Consider the following 24752-nt stretch of genomic DNA (forward strand, 5'->3'; position numbering starts at 1 on the left):
AACATGTGACAACAGGCAAACGATAAGCCCACAGTATAATCAGTCTCCCAGTGGTATATCGGTACCACCATTTAAGTGCCAAAAGGATAGTGATTCAAATACATCCGGGTCTATGTTAAAAATCTACAAAACGTGTACAACCACGAGACCAGTATGGTAGCCATACTCACACTACCCAGTACCCGGTCCCATTAGACCCACAGTTCATGGGTCAAACATCAATCTTGAGGTTAGCAGTCCGCATCTTCAGCCCAGAGAGCCTAATCCCCCGGGACCTGCAATTGACGCTCATGTTGATCTAGCCACCTCAAAGCATCTTTCGGATTTTCCAAGAAGTGTGTACCTCCAAGCGCTACCACCCGCAGCCTTGCCAGGTATAGCATGGAATAGACCACATGCAAGCTCCTGAGGTGCCTTTTATTATAAAAACTGAGCTTGACGTTTCTGGACATCCATGTAATCTGGAAACGGCGATATCTTGTGACCATCAATCTCCAAATTCTGGTGCTCCCGCACTTTTCGAAGCAAAGTTTCTCTGTCTCTGTAATGTAAAATCTTGGCCAGGATGGTACGTGGTGGGCTCCCTTGCGGAAGCTGGCGCATAGGCACACGATTGTCCCTTTCCACAGCAAATAGCGAAGTAAGATTGTCTTTCCCAAATACGTTGAGCAACCAGGCTTCCACATATTCCGTAGGGTTGGTCCCCTCCACGTTCTCTGGAACCCCCACAATTCTGACATTATTCCGTCTAAGACGGTTTTCCATGTCATCCTGCTTCAATCTCAGCACTTCCATATTTCTGGATTGAGTTTTCACCTCCCTCCGCAGGGGAGATAGCACATCTTCAATTTCACTCACACGCTCCTCCAGAGCAGTAGTGCGCTCAGATATTTTTTTTACATCCTGTCTAAGTATAGAAATGTCCTCTTTCACTCCACCAACCTGGTAGGTCAGAGAAGCATGGCATTTTGTAATGGCTTTCATCAGGTCAGCAAGCGTGGGTTCCGCCCCAGATCCAGGCTCTCCCATACACTCCACAAGCCCTTCCTCATCAGGCTCAGACTGAGCACCATCTCCTTCCTCCCCGGGGTGCTGCCCAGGATCATTAATGCTGCCTGCAGCAAGATTAGTACAAGCAAACCTGCTCAGCCAGGTCACTACATCCTTCTGAGGTTTCAGAGCACGTGCGGCTCTAGCAGGAGTGAGGAGACCGGCGCCATCTTGGGCCTCCCTGTCACCGACTTTTCCAGCTCGTCCCTTCACCATGTTGGCAAAACGGCAGGTACGACCTCTCTGGAGAGTACCTCTGTGGACCAGGTAAGTCCAGAACAAAAGCCCGGTTTTTAGCAAATTATTCCGGCACAGCAGGATAAATTCGGCGGATCAGAGCGGGAGCGGCAGCAAACACGTCTGCTCACATCGCTCGCTAGCCACATCCCCAATGTTATCGATCACATCTAAGTTATGAACTTAGATGTGATCAATAACCGCTTGATACTGCGTGTCAGAGACACAGGACCTGCTGACACTGAACCCGTCAGTACCGCTGACCTGATGGATACAGGATTCGGTGCTAGGTACAGCTGCTCTGTATATAGGATACAAACCAGTTGTATCTCCAAAAGTAAAAATTATTTTTAATAAGTATTTAGAAAGTTGCACCAAACACACTGAAACACATTTTTATTAAAAAAAATAAACAAAAGATTGTAAAGGTGTACATAGCTTTTAATAAAAAAGCAGTAAAAAAAAAAAGTATAGTTACATATTGTTTGTGCGGCTGTGATGCAGTTTTTTTCTGTATCGCTACATATATGTGTGAACCTAGCCCTAAAAGATCCATCCAAATGCAGAATGAGTCAGCAGAAACATAAAATATGTATTGAAGTATATTGCTCCAACTTTACATAAAACTATGTATAGATGTTGTGTACATAGTGTTTCAGAATTTGCACCATATAAGCAACTAGATGGACATCCAACACTTTTGGCAATACTGTACATGTAAATGAAGTGAATGGCCAGACCTTTAAAATTGACACCGATTGTCAAACATTTATAATTAAGATTGGATGAATGTCCTTAAAGGGGTTTCCCCATCAGGGACATTTATGACATAGCCGCAGGATACGTCATAAATGTCAGATAGATGCTGGTCGCACCTCTGGTACCCGCACTTATCTCTAGAACAGGACCCCTACACCCCGTTCTCCCGCCCTGTGCACCGGCCAACGCGTGTGATTCTCGACCATGAAGAAGAAAACAGAGTAGCTCGCTGAGCTACGCTTTTTCCGTAACTCCCATACTAGTGAATGGCAGTTATGGAAGCAGCGTAGTGTTCTATTTTATACTAGTCTAGAATGTATGCCTGAATGTGTTTTAATTATATATATTTATTCATTTTAGTACGGTTCTCCCATCCTGACTCGAGACTCTTACCTAAAACTCCCTGCTCCTCTGGGTACAAGTGAATGCACAGACAGTAACCCAGTAGGTAAGATGACTTCCAGCTGGTCGAGATGCCCTTTTGTTTTTTTTTATTGTATTTATTTTTTTTACTGATGTTTCACAAATCCATTTAAATTGCTTATATTATTTAAGGCTCTTTTCACATCTGCGTTGCTATTTCCATTGTTGTGCTCCAACATAGGAACAGAACAATGCAAATGACGGCAGTGACAGAACTGTCACATGACGGACCCCAACAGCGACCTGACGGAACCCATTGACTTTAATGGGTTTTGTCATTGTGCTCATTGTTTAACTGCAAAAAATAGCGCTGCGCTCTTTTTTTTCTGGCATTTTGAACCGGATCTGTGACGGAGGCCACTAACAGAACCTCCAATTGCAGATATGAACATTGCCTTAGAAGTTAGAAGTCCAAATGGATTTGGACAGATATACACTATATAGCACCAATATAGTTTTGAACTTTTTTTTTTTTCTTCTAAAAAGGATTTAAATAATATTACATGTGAAAGATAGACTTGAGCACTCCGATTTAGCGATGTAGTGAAAATAATTTTATTGAGGTGGTGGCGAAATTGTGTGTGTAACGTTTTGGCCTACAATACGCCCTTTATCAAATACTATTGCCGCTGTAGTCAGGGTGTACTTCACTAGATAGGCGCATGTGGTATAATACCAATGGATGGCGCTATTATGCCACACGTGCCTATCTAGAGCAGTGTATACCCTGACTAAATCGGCAATAGTGTTTGATAAATACCGTATTGTAGGCCGAAACGTTACACGCGCAATTTTTCCACTGCCTGAATAAAATTATTTTTACTGCATACCTAAATCGCTCCAGTCTTTTCTTTACATATTGATGGAGTGGGTGGATACCCTACTAATAGCGCCCAAAATCTATACTTCGTGCCTGAAAAATTACTACTATCAATATAACATGTGACTTAGAGCGGTGAAGTCCACATCTGGTTTGGGATGGAAACCGTGTTCTCGGTTAGTTCCCTATTCCTGATATTACCTGGGTGGATGTTAATTAGAAATGTTTTTTCTATACACTGTATGAATGAACTTCTCTTTTCAATAGGATTTTTGGAGAACCAAGATTTCACATGTATTCGAAACATACCGATAGAAAATTGTTCAATTCCACTCCTGACTCTTGGCACTTACAAAAACATTGAAGTTTTGGCTGTGAGTAATTAAAAGTTTACTAATATTATCATACATTATTTAAACCCAGCAAATTTTATAATGCTGTAAATAATACAAATATAAGGAAATTGACAGTAACAAGACACCATAGAATAGAGTCCTGCCCAAATTACCTTAAAATAAAAAAGAAGCACGAGATTCAATAGGTTGTGAAGAAACTGCGAGTTATATGATTGCAATGCAGTATTAGGAATCAGATTGTTTAATCTGAAGGTTTAACTTTTCAGACTTACTTTGGATATATACAATGCCTTGCAAAGTTTTCACGCCATTTTAGTTTTTCCTGTTTTGTTGCATTACAACCTTAACTTAAAATCTATTTATTTATTTTGGGGGGGGGGGGGGGGGGGCGGTTGTACCATTTGATTTACACAACATGCCTTCCACTTTAAAGGTACAAAGTATTTTTTTTAGTGTGAGACAAAAATTAAGACAAAAAAACCCCCCAGAGGATTTTAATGTGCATAAGTATTCACCCCCTGACAGTCAATACTTTGTAGAGCCCCTTTTGCTACAATTACAGTTGCCAGTCTTTAGGGGTATGTCTCTATTGGCATAGCACATCTAGACACTGGGATGCCAATTCTTGCAGGCAGAACTGCTCCAATTCCTTCAAGTTAGATGTGTTGTGTTGGTGTACAGCGCAGTGGCGTAGCTATAGGGGTCGTAGCAGTTGCGACCAGGCCCCTAACCCTGGGGAGCCCACAGGGCCCCCATTGCCACACAGCGTGCTAATAATTGAATACATTTTCTCTGCCGTGGCCCCGGCACTTCCTGGTTACGGACCAGACTCCTTAGACGTCACGGTCACATGGTACACTCAGTGTACCATGTGACCGTGAGGGGCGATCTAGCCAGCGTGGTAGAGCTGGTGCGGAAGATCCTGGAAGACTCCAGGTGAGCTGCAGAGGGGCCCGTATTGTATTGCGCTATCTGTGTTTGTGGTGGAGAGAGGAGATGGGGCCGTTAAATTACAGCCCACCCTCCTTTCTCCACCGCAAACTGCACAATACAATACATTATAAACTCTGGGTTGCGATCCCCTGGGGGTTCGTGTGATGACCTCCGGGGGGTCGCGAGTCACTCACCGAGGTCCCGGTTACATTCAATGCTGGAACAAGGAGCTGACTGCTCCCTGCTCCAGCATTCACTGAGCCATGAGCGGCTCAAGGCAGAAAGGCGCGATGTAGTGACGTCATTGCGCCAGTCTGAGCCGAGTCAATCATAGCACAGACCAAAGGAGAAGGATCCTCCACCCGGCGTGGGAACGGAGATAGGCAAGTCATTTTGTTTTTCTAATATGCACATATGGGGGCATTATACTGTCGTTGCGACCAGGTGGTTGCAAGTGACCAAAAACCAGCAATTCTGACAATGTTTTTTAGTTAATTTTTTTTACAGCGTTCCCGTGTGCTATAAATGACAAGTTTACTTTTCTCTGCGGGTCGGTACGATTACGCCGATACCATATGTATATAGGTTTTTTATGTTCTGCAGCTTTTGCACAATAACATCCCTTTTTTATAAAATAATTTATTTTCTGTGTCACCATATTCTGAGAGCCATACATTTTTTTTATTTTTCAGTCAAAAAAGCTGTGTAAGGGCTTTTGTTTTGCGGGACGGGTTGTTGTTTTTATTGGTACTATTTTGGGGTACATGCGATTTTTTTGATTACTTTTTAGTCTCTATTTTGATGACCAAAAAATAGTGATTCTGGCATAGTTTTTTTATTGTTTTTTTTTTTTTTTTTTGCGGTGTCCATCGTGCCGGAAAAATAACATTATAGTTTGGGTTGTTACGAACGCAGTGATACCAAATATGTGTACTTTTTTTTTTTTAACGATTTCATTTTTTTCCTATAATAAAGGACCTATTATAGGAAAAAAAGCAGTTCTTCTTTTTTTAACATAACTTTTATTTTTACACTTTTATTAACTCTTTTAACTTTTTTTTTTTGTCCCACTAGGAGACTTGAGGACTTGCAGCTTTGATCGCTGCTAGAATACATTACACTACCTACGTAGTGTTATGTATTCTGTCATTTTGACGTGACGGTCACACTGACAGGAAGCATAGGAGGACCAGCCTCCGGCTCCTCCTCCTAGGCTTCCGTACATGGCAACCCAGAGGCCATTGTCTGGCCTCCGGTTGCCGTTACATAGTTAGTACGGCTGAAAAAAGACACATGTCCATCAAGTTCAACCAAGGGACGGGAAAAGGGAAGGAAAAATTTCTACACATAGGAGCAAATATTTTTTTGTTCTAGGAAATGATCTAACCCTTTTTTAAAGCCATCTACTGTCCCTGCTGTGACCAGCTCCTGCGGTAGGCTATTCCATAGATTCACAGTGCTCACAGTATAAAGAAGCCTTGTCGCCTCTGCAGCTTGAACCTTTTTTTCTCCAGACGGAGGGAGTGCCCCCTTGTTTTTTGAGGGGGTTTTACAAGGAACAGGATTTCACCATATTTTTTGTATGTGCCATTAATATATTTATATAAGTTAATCATGTCCCCCCTTAGTCGTCTTTTTTCAAGGCTAAATAGGTTTAATTCTTTCAATCTTTCCTCATAACTTAAATTCTCCATGCCCCTAATTAGCTTCGTTGCTCTTCTTTGTATTTTTTCCAACTCCAGGGCATCCTTTCTATGAACTGGAGCCCAGAACTGAACTGCATATTCTAGATAAGGCCTCACTAATGCTTTGTAAAGTGGCAATATTACATCCCTGTCCCGTGAGTCCATGCCTCTTTTAATACACGACAATATCCTGCTGGCCTTTGAAGCAGCTGATTGACACTGCATGCTGTTATTGAGTTTATGATTTACAAGAACACCCAGATCCTTCTCAACAAGTGAATCCGCCAGTGTAGCTCCCCCTAGGACATATGATGCATGCAGGTTGTTGGTACCCAGATGCATAACTTTACATTTATCTACATTAAACTTCATCTGCCAAGTGGACGCCCAAACACTTAGTTTGTTTAAATCTGCCTGCAATTCATGAACATCTTCCATAGACTGAACTATATTACATAGCTTGGTGTCATCTGCAAAAATAGAAATAGTACTATTAATCCCATCTTCTATATCATTAATAAATAAGTTGAATAATAGTGGTCCCAGCACTGAACCCTGGGGTACACCACTTATTACCTGGGACCATTCAGAGTAGGAATCATTGACCACAACTCTCTGGATACGGTCCTTGAGCCAATTCTCAATCCAATTACAAACTATATTTTCTAAACCTATAGTCCTTAGTTTACCCATTAGGCGTCTATGGGGGACAGTGTCAAATGCCTTTGCAAAGTCCAAAAACACTAAATCCACAGCGGCCCCTCTGTCTAGACTTCTGCTCACCTCTTCATAAAAACAGATTAGGTTAGTTTGACAACTTCTGTCCTTAGTAAAACCGTGCTGGCTGTCACTTATAATTCTATTTATTGTCACATAATCCTGTATATAGTCCCTCAATAGCCCCTCAAACATTTTCCCCACGATGGATGTTAAGCTTACTGGTCTATAATTACCCGGGGAAGACCTAGAGCCCTTTTTGAACTATACCAGTCACTATACCAGTCACTAGAGATTCTCTGAATATTATGAAAAGGGGGACAGAAATAACTGAACTAAGCTCTTTAAGAATTCTAGGGTGTAACCCCATGACAAGCATCCGCAGCCCCCACAATCACTTCGTGTGGGCTGCCGATATGCTTCAAACCCCATAAATGGCGTGATCGCAATCGGTCGCCGTATTTAAGGGGTTAATTGCCTAAATCAGCGGCGATGGTCCCCTGACCGGCAAGACCGGAGTGTCAGTTGTGGCGGACAGCTGACCCAGTTCCCGGACACTGTCCGTTAGGACATTGTGCGCTGGGAACCGGTCCGCAACTGTACGTCCTGGTGCAGGAAGCAAAGCAACCCCTCTCCAGGACGTACAGCTGCGGCGTAGCACGGGAAGAGGTTAAACCATTCCAGTGTAGCTTTAGCGGTATGTTTAGTGTCATTGTCCTTCTGGAAGATGAACCTCAGTCCCAGTCTCAAATCTCTGGCAGACTGAAACAGGTTTTCCCTCAAGAATTGCCCTGTATTTACTGCCATTCATAATTATTATTTTTTTCTCGCTTTTTCGTTTTGTTTTTTTTCAATCCTGACCAGTTTTCCATTCCCTGCCGATGAAATGCATACCTATAGCATGATGCTGCCACCACTATGCTACACTGTGGGAAAGGTGTTCGTGGGGTGATGGGAAGTGTTGGGTTTGCGCCACACATAGCATTTCCCATGATTGTCAAAAAGTTCAGTTTTAGTCTCACCTGTCAAGAGAACCTTCTTCTGGGCACTCTTCCATAAAGCCCCACTCTGTGGAGTATACCGCTTATAGTGGTCCTCTGGGCAGCTTCCTGAGTGTTCTCGTTGGTGTTTTTGTTGAATCTCTGGTAATGCCCCCTTGCCCGGTTTGTGAGTTTTGGTGGGTGGCCTTCTCTTGTCAGGTTTGTAGTTGAGCCATATTCTTTCCATTTTGTTATAAAGAATTTAGTAGTGCTCCGTGGGATGTTCAAAGTTTGCCTCTGACCTGTTGGAGAGCACCTTGGCCTTCATGTAGATTAGTGGTGTTGCAGACACGGGCGCCTTTCAGAACAGGTGTATTTATACTGACATCATGTGACAGGTCATGTGACACTTTGATTGTACACAGGGGACCTTATTTCACTAATTATGTGACTTCTGAAGGTAATTGGTTTGACCAGATCTTATTTAGGGGTTTCATAGCAAAGGGGGTGAAATACATAGGCACTCACAACTTTTCTGGTTTTGTTTTCTTTTTTTTTAACCCCTTAAAGACCAGGCCAATTTGAGGTTTTTTTTTCTCCACGCGTTTCAAAAGCCATATCTTTTCTATTTCTTTGCCGACATAGCCGTATGAGGGTTTGTTTTTGCGGGACGAATTGTAGTTTTTCATGGCACCAATTATTGTACCGCATAAAGTACTGGGTATCGAAAAAAAATAACATTTGTGGGGTGAAATAGGCAAAAAAACAGCAATTACACAATTTTGGGGGGTTTTGTTTTTACAGCGTCCATCAAGTGGTAAAACAGTTATTCTACAGGTTGATACGATTACGGCGATACCAAATTTATATGTTTTGTTTTATGTTTTACCACTTTTAAAAAAACTAAAACTATTTGCTAAAAAAAAAAAATGTGTTGTGTCGCCATATTCTGAGAGCCATAACTTTTTTTATTTTTCCATCAATTTAGAGGTGTGAGGGCTTACAATTTGCCTGGCGAGCTATAGTTTTCACCGATACCATTTTGGGGTACATGCGACTTTTTGATCACTTTTTGTTCCTTTTTTTTAGAGAGCTATGGTGACCAAAAAACAGCAATTTGCATGTTATATATATTTATTTTGTTTACGTCGTTCACCGAGCGGGTTAAGCAATGCTATATTTTGATGGTTCAGACTTTTACGGATGTGGCGATACCAGTTATGTTAAGTTTGGGTTTTTTTTAAGATTGCTTTAGGGAAAAAATGGGAAAAGGTTTTTTTTTTTTACTTTTTAATATATCTTTTTTTTGGAACATTATAAAAAACTTTATTTAACTGTTTTTAACTGTTTTTTTTATTAGTCCCCCTAGGGACCGCTTGCATGATATACTGCAATATAGGGTTGTCACTATACCAGAATTTGGACTTGGATACCGATACTTTGTGTAGTATTGCGATTTTCTATACCGAAACGATACTTTGCCAACAGTAATAAAAAAAAAGTTCTTCCATTTTCTGATGTGAGGCACGTGGTGTGATGAATTTTGAACCTCCATGTGCCTCACATTAATAGTAATTAACCCCATCATGTTTCTCAGTCATAATGGACAATATTGAGTTAGTGTTAGGTACATGATGGGGTTAATTATTATTAATGTGAGGCACATGGAGGTTAAATTCATCACATCTCGTACCTTACATTGATAAGCGAACAAAGTTTTTATTGTATTTTTTTTATAGCATACACATCTTTAATAACGCAAAAATAGTTGTGCAGGTTATTACGGCGGCGCCAATACCGAATATGTGTATATTTTATGTATTGAGACTTTTATTTTAATGTTTATTGTAAAAAAGTGTGTTTTTTTTAAATGTAACATTACTTATGTTTTAACTTTTTTATTTTTAAACTTTAGTGTACTGGCATATATATCTATATGCCAGTACATTAGCTTGTGAACAGATAGTACACAGGCAGCTGTTAGGACATACCTAAGTATGCCCTAACAACAGGAAATATGGTCAGACAGCCCTGGGGTCCTTCCATATATGGTATGTCCCTCAATCACGTCACAGGGATTCCCTGTGACGTGATCCAAGGGGTATCACCCCTTCTCATTTTCCTCTTGAATGCTGCAGTCAGTTTTGATCGCAGCATTCTTGGGAATAGCGGCGGAGATAAGGTTTCTCTGACTTCCGTCGTTACAGTGGGGCTGCAGCTGTGTAATACAGCCATTGCCCTGCTCCTGACAAGTGCGCGCACAGTCCGCATGAGGTGATGCGGCCAGCGCTGCACTAATCAGCGGCGGCGGCACTGAAGACAGAACATGGGCGTGAATTGCAAAGCGCCTGCCGTGTTCTCTGTCTTCAGTGCCGCTGGTCGCTCACCTCATGCTGACCAGTGCACATCTGTCAGGACTCAGGAGCGAGGCAATGGTTGTATTACACAGCCGCAGCCCCATTTATGTGTTACTACACCGCGTTCCAAATTATAATGCAAATGTTATTTTTCGCTGATTTTTCCTAAATAGTCGATGCAAATGACAGTCAGTATAATCTTCAAGCCATCAACCGTTGGAGTATAATGCAAATTTTATTGAACAAATCTCCTAATGATAACAGATTTTTTTTTAGAAGTAAAAAACTCAAAATGCACTGGTTCAAATTATTATGCACAACAGAGATCAAAACATTTTAAAGGTTGTAAAGAGAACTAAAATGGTAATTTGTTGAATTTGCAGCATCAGGAGGTCAGATTTACAGAAATTAAAAGCTCTTTCAATCAAAAAAAACTTAACAGGCCAAGTTACATGTTAACATAGGACCCCTTCTTTGATATCACCTTCACAGTTCTTGCATCCATTGGATTTGTGAGTATTTGGACAGTTTCTGCTTGAATATCTTTGCAGGATGTCAGAATAACCTCCCAGAGCTTCTGTTTTGATGTGAACTGCCTCCCACCCTCATAGATATTTTGCTTGAGGATGCTCCAAAGGTTTTCAATAGGGTTGAGGTCGGGGGAACATGGGGGCCACACCATGAGTTTTATGCCCATAGCAGCCAATGACACAGAGGTATTCTTTGCAGCATGAGATGGTGCATTGTCATGCATGAAGATAATTTTGCTACGGAAGGAACGGTTCTTCTTTTTGTACCACGGAAGAAAGTGGTCAGTCATAAACTCTGCGTAGTTTGCAGAGGTAATTTTCACACTGTCAGGGACCCTAAAGGGGCCTACCAGCTCTCTCCCCATGATTCCAGCCCAAAACATGACTCCCCCACCTCCATGCTGACGTCGCAGCCTTGTTGGGACATGGTGGCCATACACCAACCATCCACTACTCCATCCATCTGGACCATCCAGGGTTGCACGGCACTCATCAGTAAACAACACGGTTTGAAAATTAGTCTTCATGTATTTCTGAGCCCTCTGCAACCGTTTCTGCTTGTGAGCATTGTTTAGGGGTGGCCAAATAATAGCTTTATGCACACTTGCAAACCTCTGGAGGAGCCTACACCTTGAGGTTCGCGGGACTCCAGAGGCACCAGCGGCTTCAAATACCTGTTTGCTGCTTTGCAATTGCATTTTAGCAGCTGCTCTCCTAATCCTATTAATTTGTCTGGCAGAAACCTTCCTCATTATGCCTTTATCTGAACGAACCCGTCTGTGCTCTGCATCAGCCACAAATCTTTGAACAGTACGATGATCATGCTTAAGTTTTCTTGAAATATCCAATGTTTTCATACCTTGTCCAAGGTATTGCACTATTTCAGGCTTTTCGGCAGCAGAGAGATCCTTTTTCTTTCCCATATTGCTTGAAACCTGTGGCCTGCTTAATAATGTGGAACGTCCTTCTTAAGTAGTTTTCCTTTGATTGGGCACACCTGGCAAACGAATTATCACAGGTGTCTGAGATTGATTACAATGATCCAAAGAGCCCTAAGACACAATACCATCTATGAGTTTAATTGAAAAACGAATAATTAAATGTTTATGACACTTAAATCCAATGTGCATAATAATTTGGAACACGGTGTATACTTAGCTGTGCGGCCACACAGCTTAGTATCGAAATACATGAAATAACGGTATCGAACCGTTTGAGGGTGCACGGCATCGAAACAGTATCGAAGTTTCGATGCATCGTGCGTCCCTACTGCAATACTAATGTATTGCAGTATATCGTGGTTCTGACAGTCTCCTTTGAAGTCCTGCCAGAGGCAGGGCTTCAAAGGAATACAAAGGTGGCAGACCTGTGGGCCTTCATTCGGCCCCCAGGCTGCCATAACAACCATAGTCACCAGCCGATCCCATCGCAGGGGGGGGGCGCCACCCTTGATTCTAACAATTTAAATGCTGTCGTCGCGATTGACCGCAGCATTTAAAGTGTTAAACGGATGGAATCAAAGTGATCTTTGATTCCGCCCGTTGCAGTCAGGTGTCTGCTATATAACACAGCCGTCAGAACAGTAAAGAAGGGAGGAAACCTCCAGCTCACCAGTTTAAAGCGTCTCCAGACTCTCCGCTCGGATCCCCGCTACGGCTTGCACTATGCAAATAGAAGAAAAGAAGAAATGATCCAGCGCTGAGTCGTACTTTGGATTTAAAAAGGAAGCAGTATTCCCACCTTTATTGGGGTATTGAAATAAAATTGAAGGGAGACGCAGTCCCAAGACGTGTGTGAATAGTAGGCGGTTTGCCCTGGCCTGCTTCCTTTTTAAATCCAAAGTACGACTCAGCGCTGGATCATTTCTTCTTTTCTTCTAACACAGCCGTCACCCGCTGAGTATGGAGCGAGCTCAGTTGTGAGCCCGCTCCATACTTCCCCTTAACGGCTACCGCGTACTGGTACGTGGTATGTCATTAAGGGGTTAAACAAGGTATTTTTTTCACTCCACTGTAACAATTTGAAATATTTTGTCAGGTCTATTACATAAAATCACAGTTAAAACCCATTTTGATTCCAGGTTGTAATCGAACAAAGCAGGAAAAACACCAAGTGGGGTGAAGACTTTCACAAGGCACTGTAGTTAGCAGCGACAAATCTAGCACCTCCATTATGTTGGACTGTTTTTACCTGCTATTCCGTTTTCTTTTTACACAGTGTACTGTGGCGGACTCAGCCCATCCATCTATTACATAGCTTGCCATTAATCTGAATGGTTGGCATGTAATGCTACAATTCCCCTATAGGGACTCCTGCAGGAGAAATATATGGCTGGCTTGTACAGCTTTGTCGATGGGGACAAAAATTTTGGCTCTTGGAATGTAGCGATAAAAAATAAAACCCTAATTTCCGACATCCCAAAATAGGCTGCTATTCCCGTTTCTAAACGGAAAAGTAAGAACAGTAACAATTGTTATTACGTCTATAATATATAACGATGTTATAAAAAAAAGTAAGCAGAAGTAGATCAGAAAAGGCGCTAGATGGCTTTGCAAGGGCAATATTTGTGTAGGAGATCTAATGTGTTGGGGGTCTGAATTGTAATTTTATTGAAGTTATTATCACTTGCCTTTTACATTCATAATGTGTTTAACGTTAGTTTTTACTTTTCATATTATTATTATTTTATTTGATTTTTATTTATTTATTCACGACAGGTACCCACTTCACAAAATACGGTAAGACATTTATGTCCTGGTTTTATTTATTTATTTTTCTTTGCGAAAACAAGATTCACACAAAGTACATGTATATAGGTAGAGATAAGCAGCACTCTGCGACAGATTCCAACACGGTAATGGGTGCAAGCAGGTAATCCAGATCCGTGGATTATAAGACATAAACAAAAGAAATCCCACAGCACTCCGATGGTTCCAAAAAGTATGTGATTTATTCAGTCAACAGCTGCAAAGTTTCCGTCCTACTATAGGACCTTTTTCCTATAGCAGGACGGAAACGTTGCAGCTGTTGACTGAATAAATCACATACTTTTTGGAACCATCGCAGTGCTGTGGGATTTCTTTTGTGTATATATATAATGTCAAAAAAGGGAGAGCGAAGCAGCACCCAAAAATGATTGGGTTTATTCATCCAACATCCACTACAACGTTTGAAGGCATTTTCAAGCAATGTGTGTTTAAAAATACATGAGTATATATAGTGGGCAAAGCCCAGACAATCAGTGTTACAAATCAGTACATAATAATAAAACAATATCCAGTTATGCAAACATCATAAGATATATAGTGACCAGTGAAACAAATATCCATGGTGTAAATACGAGTTATAACATGATGCAATAAATAATCGATGCCGCATGAATAACATATATAATTCAGTGTTTACTGTTAATTGAACATACATAGTGCAATTTGTTAGAAACAGAGAGATTTTTGGTTCTGTTGTTCTATGTTGCCCTGGTGACCATTGATCACGTTTACTTTGATCCAATCGGTGAGTTATCCGTGGGCATGCGCTGTTCGATGTTCAGAACGCCGATAGCTAGAAATGTGTTACATATGAGTCCTATCATTTTGTTTCTTCTTTGTAGATTGGTGAGTTCCAGCTGTGTTGTTTCTAACAAATTGCACTATGTATGTTCAATTAACAGTAAACACTGAATTATATACACTACCGTTCAAAAGTTTGGGGTCACCCAGACAATTTTGTGTTTTTTATGAAAACTCACACTTATATTTATCAAATGAGTTGCAAAATGACTAGAAAATATAGTCAAGACATTTACAAGGTTAGAAATAATGATTTTTATTTGAAATAATAATTTTCTCCTTCAAAGTTTGCTTTCGTCAAAGAATGCTCCATTTGCAGCAATTACAGCATTGCAGACCTTTGGCATTCTAGCTGTTAATTTGCTGAGGTAATGGGGAGAAATTTCACCCCATGCTTCCAGAAGCCCCTCCCACAAGTTGGATTGGCTTGATGGGCACTTCTTGCGTACCATACGGTCAAGCTGCTCCCACAACAGCTCTATGGGGTTGAGATCTGGTGACTGCGCTGGCCACTCCATTACAGATAGAATACCAGCTGCCTGCTTCTTCCCTCAATAGTTCTTGCATAATTTGGAGGTGTGCTTTTGGTCATTGTCCTGTTGTAGGATGAAATTGGCTCCAATCAATAGAGTGATAGCCTTCCTTATTCAAAATCCCTTTTACCTTGTACAAATCTCCCACTTTACCAGCACCAAAGCAACCCCAGACCATCACATTACCTCCACCATGCTTGACAGATGGTGTCAGGCACTCTTCCAGCATCTTTTCAGTTGTTCTGCTTCTCACAAATGTTCTTCTGTGTGATCCAAACACCTCAAACTTCGATTCGTCTGTCCATAGCACTTTTTTCCAATCTTCCTCTGTCCAATGTCTGTGTGCTTTTGCCCATATTAATCTTTTCCTTTTATTAGCCAGTCTCAGATATGGCTTTTTCTTTGCCACTCTACCCTGAAGGCCAGCATCCTGGAGTCGCCTCTTCACTGTAGACGTTGACACTGGCGTTTTGCGGGTACTATTTAATGAAGCTGCCAGTGGAGGACCTGTGAGGCGTCTATTTCTCAAACTAGAGACTCTAATGTACTTGTCTTGTTGCTCAGTTGTGCAGCAGGGCCTCCCACTTCTCTTTCTACTCTGGTTAGAGCCTGTGTGTGCTGTCCTCTGAAGGGAGTAAGTACACACCGTTGTAGGAAATCTTCAGTTTCTTGGCAATTTCTCGCATGGAATAGCCTTCATTTCTAAGAATAAGAATAGACTGTCGAGTTTCACATGAAAGCTCTTTTTCTAGCCATTTTGAGAGTTTAATCGAACCCATAAATGTAATGCTCCAGATTCTCAACTAGCTCAAGGGAAGGTCAGTTTTATAGCTCCTCTAAACAGCAAAACTGTTTACAGCGGTGCTAACATAATTGCACAAGGATTTTCAAGTGTTTTCTAATCATCCATTAGCCTTCTAACACAGTTAGCAAAGACAATGTACAATTAGAACACTGGCGTGATGGTTGCTGGAAATGGGCCTCTATACACCTATGTAGATATTGCATTAAAAACCAGACGTTTGCAGATAGAATAGTCATTTAGCACATTAACAATGTATAGAGTGTATTTCTGATTAATTTAATGTTATGTTCATTGAAAAAACTGCTTTTCTTTCAAAAATAAAGAAATTTCTAAGTGACCCTAAACTTTTGAACGGTAGTTTATGTTATTCATGCGGCATCGATTATTTATTGCATCATGTTATAACTCGTATTTACACCATGGATATTTGTTTCACTGGTCACTATTTATCTTATGATGTTTGCATAACTGGATATTGTTTTATTATTATGTACTGATTTGTAACACTGATTGTCTGGGCTTTGCCCTCTATATATACTCATGTATTTTGAAACACACATTGCTTGAAAATGCCTTCAAACGTTGTAGTGGATGTTGGATGAATAAACCCAATTATTTTTGAGTGCTGCTTTGCTCTTTTAATTTTTTGACGTGTATTATACAAGGAGAGGTCACTCCTTTGTTTGAAGCATAGCATCGGCCTTACCAGGCGTGGAACCGCAGTTCTGCTCCTATCTTCGATTCTTTCTGTGTGTGTATATGTATGTATGTATATATATATGTATGTATGCACAAAGCATATTGTTTCTGTTTTAATAAAATTCCTTTTTAACCCCTTCAGGACGAAGCCATTATTGATTTTTCATTTTCGTTTTTCACTCCCCGCATTCCAAAAGCCATAACTTTTTTTATTTTTCCATCAATAGAGTGGTGTGGGGCTTATTTTTTGCGGGAGGAGTTGTAGTTTAAAACCCCATATAATGTACTGGGAAACTGAAAGAAAAATATTTGTGGGCTGAAATTGGAAAAAACTGTGATTCCTTGATTTGTTTTTTGGGTTTCGTGTTTACGGCTTTCACCGTGCGGTAAAAATTACAAATTCTGTGGCTCAATACGATTACGGTGATACCAAATTTATATAGTTTTTTTTATATTTTACTACTGTTAAAGAAAAAAAACGTTAAAAAAAAATTGTTTTGTGTCTCCACATTCTGAGAGCCATAACTTTTTTTACTTTTTCATCGATTGAGCGGTGTGAGAGCTTATTATTTGCGGGACGAGCTGTAGTTTTTATCGGTACCATGTTTTGGTACATACAACTTTTTTGATCACTTTTATGAAATTTTTTTTTTTTTTTTTAGAGTTAGGGCAGATACAGACGGACGTTGCGTTTTTGCGCGCGCAAACAACGCAGCGTTTTGCGCGCGCAAAAAACATTTGACAGCTGCGTGTGTCATCCGTGTCTGATGCGCGGCTGCGTGATTTTCGCGCAGCCGCCATCATAGAGATGAGGCTAGTCGACGCCCGTCACTGTCCAAGGTGCTGAAAGAGCTAACTGATCGGCAGTAACTCTTTCAGCACCCTCGACAGTGAAAACGTGTTAAAAAAAAAAGAAAAAGTTCGTACTTACCGAGAACTTCCCTCCCGGCCGTTGCCTTGGTGACGCGTCTCTCTTGACATCGGGCCCCACCTCCCTGGATGACGCGGCAGTCCATGTGACCGCTGCAGCCTGTGCTTGGCCTGTGATTGGCTGGAGCTGTCACTTGGACTGAATTGTCATCCCGGGAGGTCAGACTGGAGGAAGAAGCCGGGAGTTATCGGTAAGTCAGAACTTCGTTTTTTTTTTACAGGTTCATGTTTTTTGGGATCGGTAGTCACTGTCCATGGTGCTGAAACAGTTTAACTCTTTCAGCACCCTGGACAGTGACTATCTCCTGACGTCGCGTACCGGACATTTTTTTGCCGGGTTCGGCCAAAACGAGTTCGGCCGAACCCGGTGAAGTTCGGTTCGCTTGTCCGGGTTCGCTCATCTCAAAGACACTTCGTTTGGATGTTCGGAAACAGAAAAGCACGTGGTGCTTTTCTGTTTACATTCATCCTTTTGACAGCTGGTGCGCTGTTTCAGTCGGTTCGCACGGAAGTGCTTCCGTGCAACCTGCGTGGTTTTCACGCACCCATTGACTTCATTGGGTGCGTGATGCGCGAAATACGCCGAGTTATTGAACCTGTCGCGTTTTGTACGCAGCGAACAAACGCTGCGCAAAAAGCACGGACTGTCTGTACTGCCCCATAGACTTGTATTGGTCTATGCGTGGTGCGTGAAAACCACGCGGCCCGCACGGACCGAATACACGCTCGTGTGAATCCCCCCTTAAGTTGATAAAAAAAACAGCGATTTTGGTGTGTACATTTTTTTTTACGCCATTCATCGTGAGCACTATATTGTAATCGTTTAGACTTTTATGGATGCAGCGATACCAATTTTGTTTACTTTTATTCTTTACATTAGTTTAAAGGAAAAATGGGAAAAGGTTTTTTTTTACTTTTAACACCTTAATGACCAGCCTATTTTAAACCTTAATGACCAGCCTATTTTAAACCTTAATGACCAAGCCATTTTTTACGTTTTTCCATCGTCGCATTCCAAGAGCTATAACTTTTGTATTTTTGCGTCGACATAGGTCTTGTTTTTTGCGGGACAAGTTGTTTTTTTTAATAGCACCATTTTGAGGTACATATTATTTATTGATTAACTTTTATTAACTTTTTTTGGGGGGGAATAGAAAAAAAACTGAAATTTCGCCACACTTTTTCGCGTCCTAAATCTACGCCGTTTAGCGTGTGGTATAAATAACACAAGAACTTTATTCAGCAGGTTGTTACGATTGCAAAGATACCAAATTTGTATCGTTTTTGTATGTTTTATTACTTTTACACAGTAAAAACGCTTTTTTTTCAAAATGTATTTGTTTTTGTGTCTCCATATTTGAAGAACCATAACTTTTTTATTGTTTCGCCGATGCAGTTGTATGAGGGATTTTTTGCAGGAAGACTTGTAGTTTTTATTGATACCAGTTTGGAGTAGGTGCGACTTTTTGATCACTTTTTATCATATTTTTTTAAAGTCAGGATTCACAGAAAACAGCAATTTTTCCATAGTTTTTTATTTTTTACGGCGTTCAACGTGCGGGTTAAATAATGTAATAGATTTATAGTCGGGGTCGTTACGGACGTGGCGATACCAAATATGCGTAACTTTTTTACTTTATTTTGGTTTTTTAATAGTAAAGCATTTTGTAAGGGGAAAAAGTGGGTTTTTCATGTTTTTTTCACATTTTTTTTTATTAACTTTATGAAACTTTTTTTTTACTTTTTTACTAGTCCCACTAGGGGACTTTAATATGCGATCATCCGATCGCTATTATAATACACTGCAATACTTTCGTTTAAAACGGACAGGCATCTGCTAGGTCATGCCTCCGGCTGCCTCCTTTATTAGGCCCCCGGCTGCCATCGGAGACACAGGCACTCGGCGATCTTATCGCCGGGTGTCGGCGGGACAGAGAGGAAGCTCCCTCCCTCTCTCCAAAACCACTCAGATGTGTTGCACGCTATTGAGTACCGTATCTGAAGGGTTAAACGGATGAGATCGATACTTCTATCGACCTCACACGTTCGAGCAGGGACGCCCCCAGCTCTCAGCTACCTCTGGTAGCTGAGAGCAGGGAGATTTGACAGCTCCCTGCTCTGTTTATTTATCCTGATGCAGTGCCGTAAAAAGGCTTATGCATCAGAATAAAGCCCGTTAGTGACCAAAGTGAAAAAGCGTATTAGCAGTCACTAACGGGTTAAAGAGGCTCTGTCACTAGTTTATAAGTGCCCTATCTCCTACTTAATCTGATAGGCGCTGTAATGTAACGATAATTTTTGAGCCATTTAAGACCAATTTTAGATTTATGCTAATTAGTTTCTTAATGACCAACTGGGCGTTTTTTACTTTTTACCAAATGGGCGTTGTAAAGAGAAGTGTATGACGCTGACCAATCCGCGTCATACACTTCTCTTCATTCATGCCCAGCTTGTTTCACTGCACAGCGTGATCTCGCGAGATCACGCTGTGATGGGACTTCCTCCCACAGGTTCTTCATCGGATCCATGGAAGACTGAACAGACATCGCCTCCAGCCGCTGCAGATTCAGATAAACGTCCTGGCATGACTGGAGGCGATGTCTGTCGACTCTTCCATCACTCCGGTGAAGGACCTGTGGGAGGAAGTCCCGTCACAGCATGATCTCCGGAGATCACGCTGTGCAGTGAAACAAGCTGGGCTGGAATGAAGAGAAGTGTATGACGCTGATTGGTCCGCGTCATACACTTCTCTTTACCATGCCCACTTGGTAAAAAGTTTAAAAAAACGCCCAGTTGGTCATTAAGAACTAATTAGCATAAATCGAAAATTGTTCATAACTTGCTAAAAAATGATCGTTTTTCAAAATAAAAACCACTGTTCTCTACATTACAGCGCCGATCAGATTAGGTAGGCGATAGGGCACTTGTAAAGTCGGGACAGAGCCTCTTTAATATGCAAGGGCTTAACAGGCCGAGTGAAGGCAGTCCTGGGCGCCTTCATTTAGGCCCCTGGGCTGCCATGACAACCATTGTCACCCCTTGATCTCGTTGCGGGGGGTGGTCAACCATCGTCCACCCCTTGATCTCATTGCGGGGGGGCGGTACACTGTCGGAGTGGGTCGCCCCCTCTTTTCAACGCCTCAGATGCTGCAGTCGCAATTGACCGCAGCATTTGAGGGGTTAAACAGCCAGGAACCGTGCGATCGCTGTTTCCGGTCCTTGGTCACAGGTGTCCCCATTCCCGCCTCAGCCGCCGATTCCAGGCTGGGACACAAATGCGCGGCTGCCTCATGGGACGGGGGTCGGGTCACCCCTGTTCTTGATATAGGTGCGGGTCTCCGAGCTGGGACTCGCATCTATCAGACATTTATTGCATATCCTGTAGATATTTCTTTAATGTCTGAGATGGGAATAAACCTTTAAAAAAGCGTACCTAACTAATGAGCAGTATAGCTTAGAATCCAGCACTGCAGTGATCTATATTTCTTACAAGCAGCTGCTGCACATCTGTGTGTGTCTCACTCGCTCTCTCTACCTGCTATCCCCTCTCCTCTCCATAGACTTCTATGGAAAGCATGTCTGTGTCTCACTCACTCTGCTCATCTCTCCCCTTTCCAGAAACTTCTATGGACAGCGTTTCTGTGTCATTCTCTCCTTGCTCCCCCTCTTCATAGGCTTCTATGGACGGCATTTGTGTCTCTCTCTGCTCCCTCTCCTTAGACTTCTATGGGCAGCGTGTCTGTGTATTTCTCTCCCTGCGCCCTCCTCCCCCTCCCCTCTCTATAGATTTCTATAGACAGTATCTCTTTCTCACTTACTCTGCTCCTACGCCCCCTCTCCATAGACTTTTATGGGCAGGCAGTGAAGAAACACCTCCCTCCTACATCCTGAAGTCCATCTCCTCTGCTCTGTAACTAGGGAGGGGTTTTGCTTGACAACAGGGGGTGGACAGCAGATTACAGGAAGGGAGACACCTAGTGGCAGTAAGTTCACACAGAATTATCATGGATAAAACAACAACATTTTAACAGTAAGTAAATTACAAGTTGATCTATATCAGGTATACTGTTAGATTAACAGAAGTTGTTTGAATAGTTTGTGTCCATTTAAGTGTTTGGTAAATGTCTTAAGAAAAGAAAAAAATATTTTCTGTTTTTTTGCAGATTAATGTGACTCTTCAGGGTATTACAATAAAATCAGTGGATGGTGCTGTCTTTCGTGGAAATCTCAGTGATTATACTCCTTCTTACGACAGCATTACAGGGGTTTGTAATGATGTTGTTCTGGGGGTAAGTACCTTTATACTCATGCAGTGTTGTACAAGCTATATTTATATTATGTATTTGCTTGGAGGATGGGAGTAGAATAACACGTATTAATATTTGGTAATACATTTTAGTCATTGCAATAGAAATGCACAATATGAACATACAACTTGTTCACATAAGTGTTGCTAAAAGGAACACTCCGGGCAAAGCTAATACATACTGATATGCTTGGTTCCGGGCTGTTTAACCACTCAAATGCCATGGTCAATAGTGACCGCAACATATAAAAGCACTTATGAAGCTCCGTCGACAGCAACTTTATGGCTCTTGGTAAGTAGTAAAACATTAAAAAAAAACAATAGAAACGTGGAATTGCTGTTCTCTCCCGCGATTTATTCTACCATGCTCACTATCGATCACCTTCCTAGAGGGGTATCGGACCGTAGCCCGATTCTTTTACAATTGAAGCAGCAGACTGAAGGTTTAAGAGGATCTCTTAAGATACACCCTTTTTGGTTACAACAGATTCAAGTAAACTATAGAATTCCCGACCAACTGGATGTCTTTCTAGAAGCACATAACCAGGAACAGAATGGCCTATTGATTTGGGACACATTAAAAGCCTACCTGAAAGGCTGTCTGCGTTCTGCTATCTCATATGTTAAGCGATCCTCAGCTAGACAGGAACTTGAACTAGCTCAGCAGTGCAGGGGGTTAGAGGATACTTTTGTGGGGGACCCTTCCCTACTTAATAGAGAAGCATGGCTTGCAGTGGGTAGACAATATTTACTTCTCGTACAGGAGAAAGCCACTCGTAGGATATTCTTTACTAAGCAATCGTTTTTTGAACTGGGAAACCAATCTAGTAAATTATTGGCCCATATAGTGAAACAGAATGCCATGTCTCCCCCAGTGCTGCGCATTTGTAACCATAATCAGGGCTACTCTACCATGCCACTAGACATATTGAATCACTTTGCTGACTTTTATAGGGAGTTGTATACATCGAGAGCTCACTACTCTCTTGCTGAATAGGACACCTATTTGGAAGAGGTTCAATTTCCTGCGCTGTCATCGGGACCATAGGCTTATGTTAGATGCCCCTTTCACAGTGGCCGAGATTGCAAAATGCATGTCTACTATAACTAAAGGGAAGGCGTCTGGACCTGACGGTCTTCCCTTAGAGGTGTATCTCCAATATATGGATGTTTTATCTCCCCAGCTACTAGCCGTTTTTGATGCAGTTTTTCAAATGGGTAGTTATAGTAGTTATTTTGAAGCCGGGGAAAAGTCAGAGGAATGTGGGTCGTATCGCCCCATATTTTTACTAAACATAGACTATAAAATGTTAACCAAATTGTTAGCTAATAGACTGAGTGGAGTTATCACTGATATTATTCATCCGGATCAATCTGGTTTCATCCCTGGCAAATCCACTTCGGATAATATACGTAGGGTTCAGGTGGTGACTCAAATTGGTTGGTGGGAGCAACAGGACTGGGCCTTGGCCTCATTAGATGCGACCAAGGCGTTTGATTCCGCGGAATGGCCTTACCTATTTGCAGTCCTACGTAGATTTGGCTTTGGTGAGAGATTCGTCAAATGGATTAACATATTGTATAAGGATCCTTGAGCTTCGATGGTGGTTAATGGGATCTTGTCCCCTTCCTTTTGCCTCCATAGATTCACGAGGCAGGGGTGCCCATTGTCCCCTCTTCTATTCGTTGTGGCTATCGAACCCCTGGCTATCCGTATCCGACAAGATGCGGCTTTTCAGGGCATTCGTACCGCGCGAGGATCGTATAGGTCTCTATGCTTATGATATGATATTGTTTATGGCTAACCCGAATGCCTCCCTCCTTAGAGCTATGTCGCTTATGGATACAGATGGTAGATTTTCCGGACTTTGCATAAATTGGAGTAAATCGTTTCTCATGCCTCTTCACACTGATAATTGTGGGTGGGATTCATATTTCCAGGGTCTGCAGGTGGTTCCGTGTTTTAAATATCTGGGTATCTTGGTCTCCCGAGATGGTGCACAATCTTATGATCTCAATGTATACCCTTTGTTAACATATTTGAAAGATAAATTTGCTATTTGGAAAATGCTTAACCTCTCAGTAGCAGGTAGAATCAACTTACTTAAAATGATAGTGCTTCCTAAGATGTTATACATATTAGAACATGCAGACACCTTGGTCCCCAAACGCTTTTTTAACTTGGTTGTTAAAGAGGCTCTGTCACCAGATTCTCAAATCCCTATCTCCTATTGCATGTGATCGGCGCTGCAATGTAGAGAACAGTAACGTTTTTTGTTTTTTTTTAACTTTCGTTTTTGGCCAAGTTATAAGCTATTGTATATATATATGCAAATGAGCTTTGAAATGGACAATTGGGCATTTTTTTTTTCGTTATGTCCAACTGGGCGTGTATTGTATTTTTAACTGGGCGTGTTTACGTGTATGACGCTGACCAATCAGTGACCAGTCAGCGTCATACACTCCTCTCCATTCATTTACACAGCAGCGATGTGCAGCCACATACACAGAGATTAACGTTAATCAAGTGTCCTGATAATGAATACACATGAAATCCAGCCTGGACGTCATGTGTACTCAGAATCCTGACACTTCTGAATCTTTTCTGTGAGATTCCAGCAAGCCACGCGTAATCTCGCGAGATTACGGAGGTAAACGAGATTTCGTTTCCCATGCTGGAAATCTCAAAGAAAAGAGTCAGAAGTGTCAGGATTCTGAATACACATGACGTCCAGGCTGGATTTCATGTGTATTCATTATCAGGACACTTGATTAACGTTAATCTCTGTGTATGTTGCTGCACATCGCTGCTGTGTAAATGAATGTAGAGGAGTGTATGACGCTGACTGGTCACTGATTGGTCAGCGTCATACACGTAAACACGCCCAGTTAAAAACACAATACACGCCCAGTTGGACATAACGAAAAAAAAATGCCCAGATGTCCATTTCAAAGCTCATTTGCATATATATAAAATAGCTCATAACTTGGCCAAAAATGAAAGTTTTAAAAAAAAACAAAAACGTTACTGTTATCTACATTGCAGCGCCGATCACATGCAAT

The 24752-nt window shown here is 41.7% G+C and overlaps 1 protein-coding gene across 1 annotated transcript in view; it reads left to right on the forward strand.

Moving 5' to 3' along the window:
- Window positions 1-24752, forward strand: part of TCTN1 (tectonic family member 1) — a 91116-nt gene that overhangs the window by 35840 nt on the left and 30524 nt on the right. Inside the window, exons 5-8 of the mRNA XM_075834764.1 lie at window positions 2407-2494; window positions 3557-3663; window positions 13565-13585; window positions 21547-21672. Coding sequence (XP_075690879.1) covers window positions 2407-2494; window positions 3557-3663; window positions 13565-13585; window positions 21547-21672 — 342 coding nt within the window. The remainder of the gene's footprint in view (window positions 1-2406; window positions 2495-3556; window positions 3664-13564; window positions 13586-21546; window positions 21673-24752) is intronic.

This window comes from Rhinoderma darwinii, chromosome 1 (assembly GCF_050947455.1).
Source record: "Rhinoderma darwinii isolate aRhiDar2 chromosome 1, aRhiDar2.hap1, whole genome shotgun sequence".
In the NCBI taxonomy this organism is placed as follows: Eukaryota; Metazoa; Chordata; class Amphibia; order Anura; family Rhinodermatidae; genus Rhinoderma; species Rhinoderma darwinii.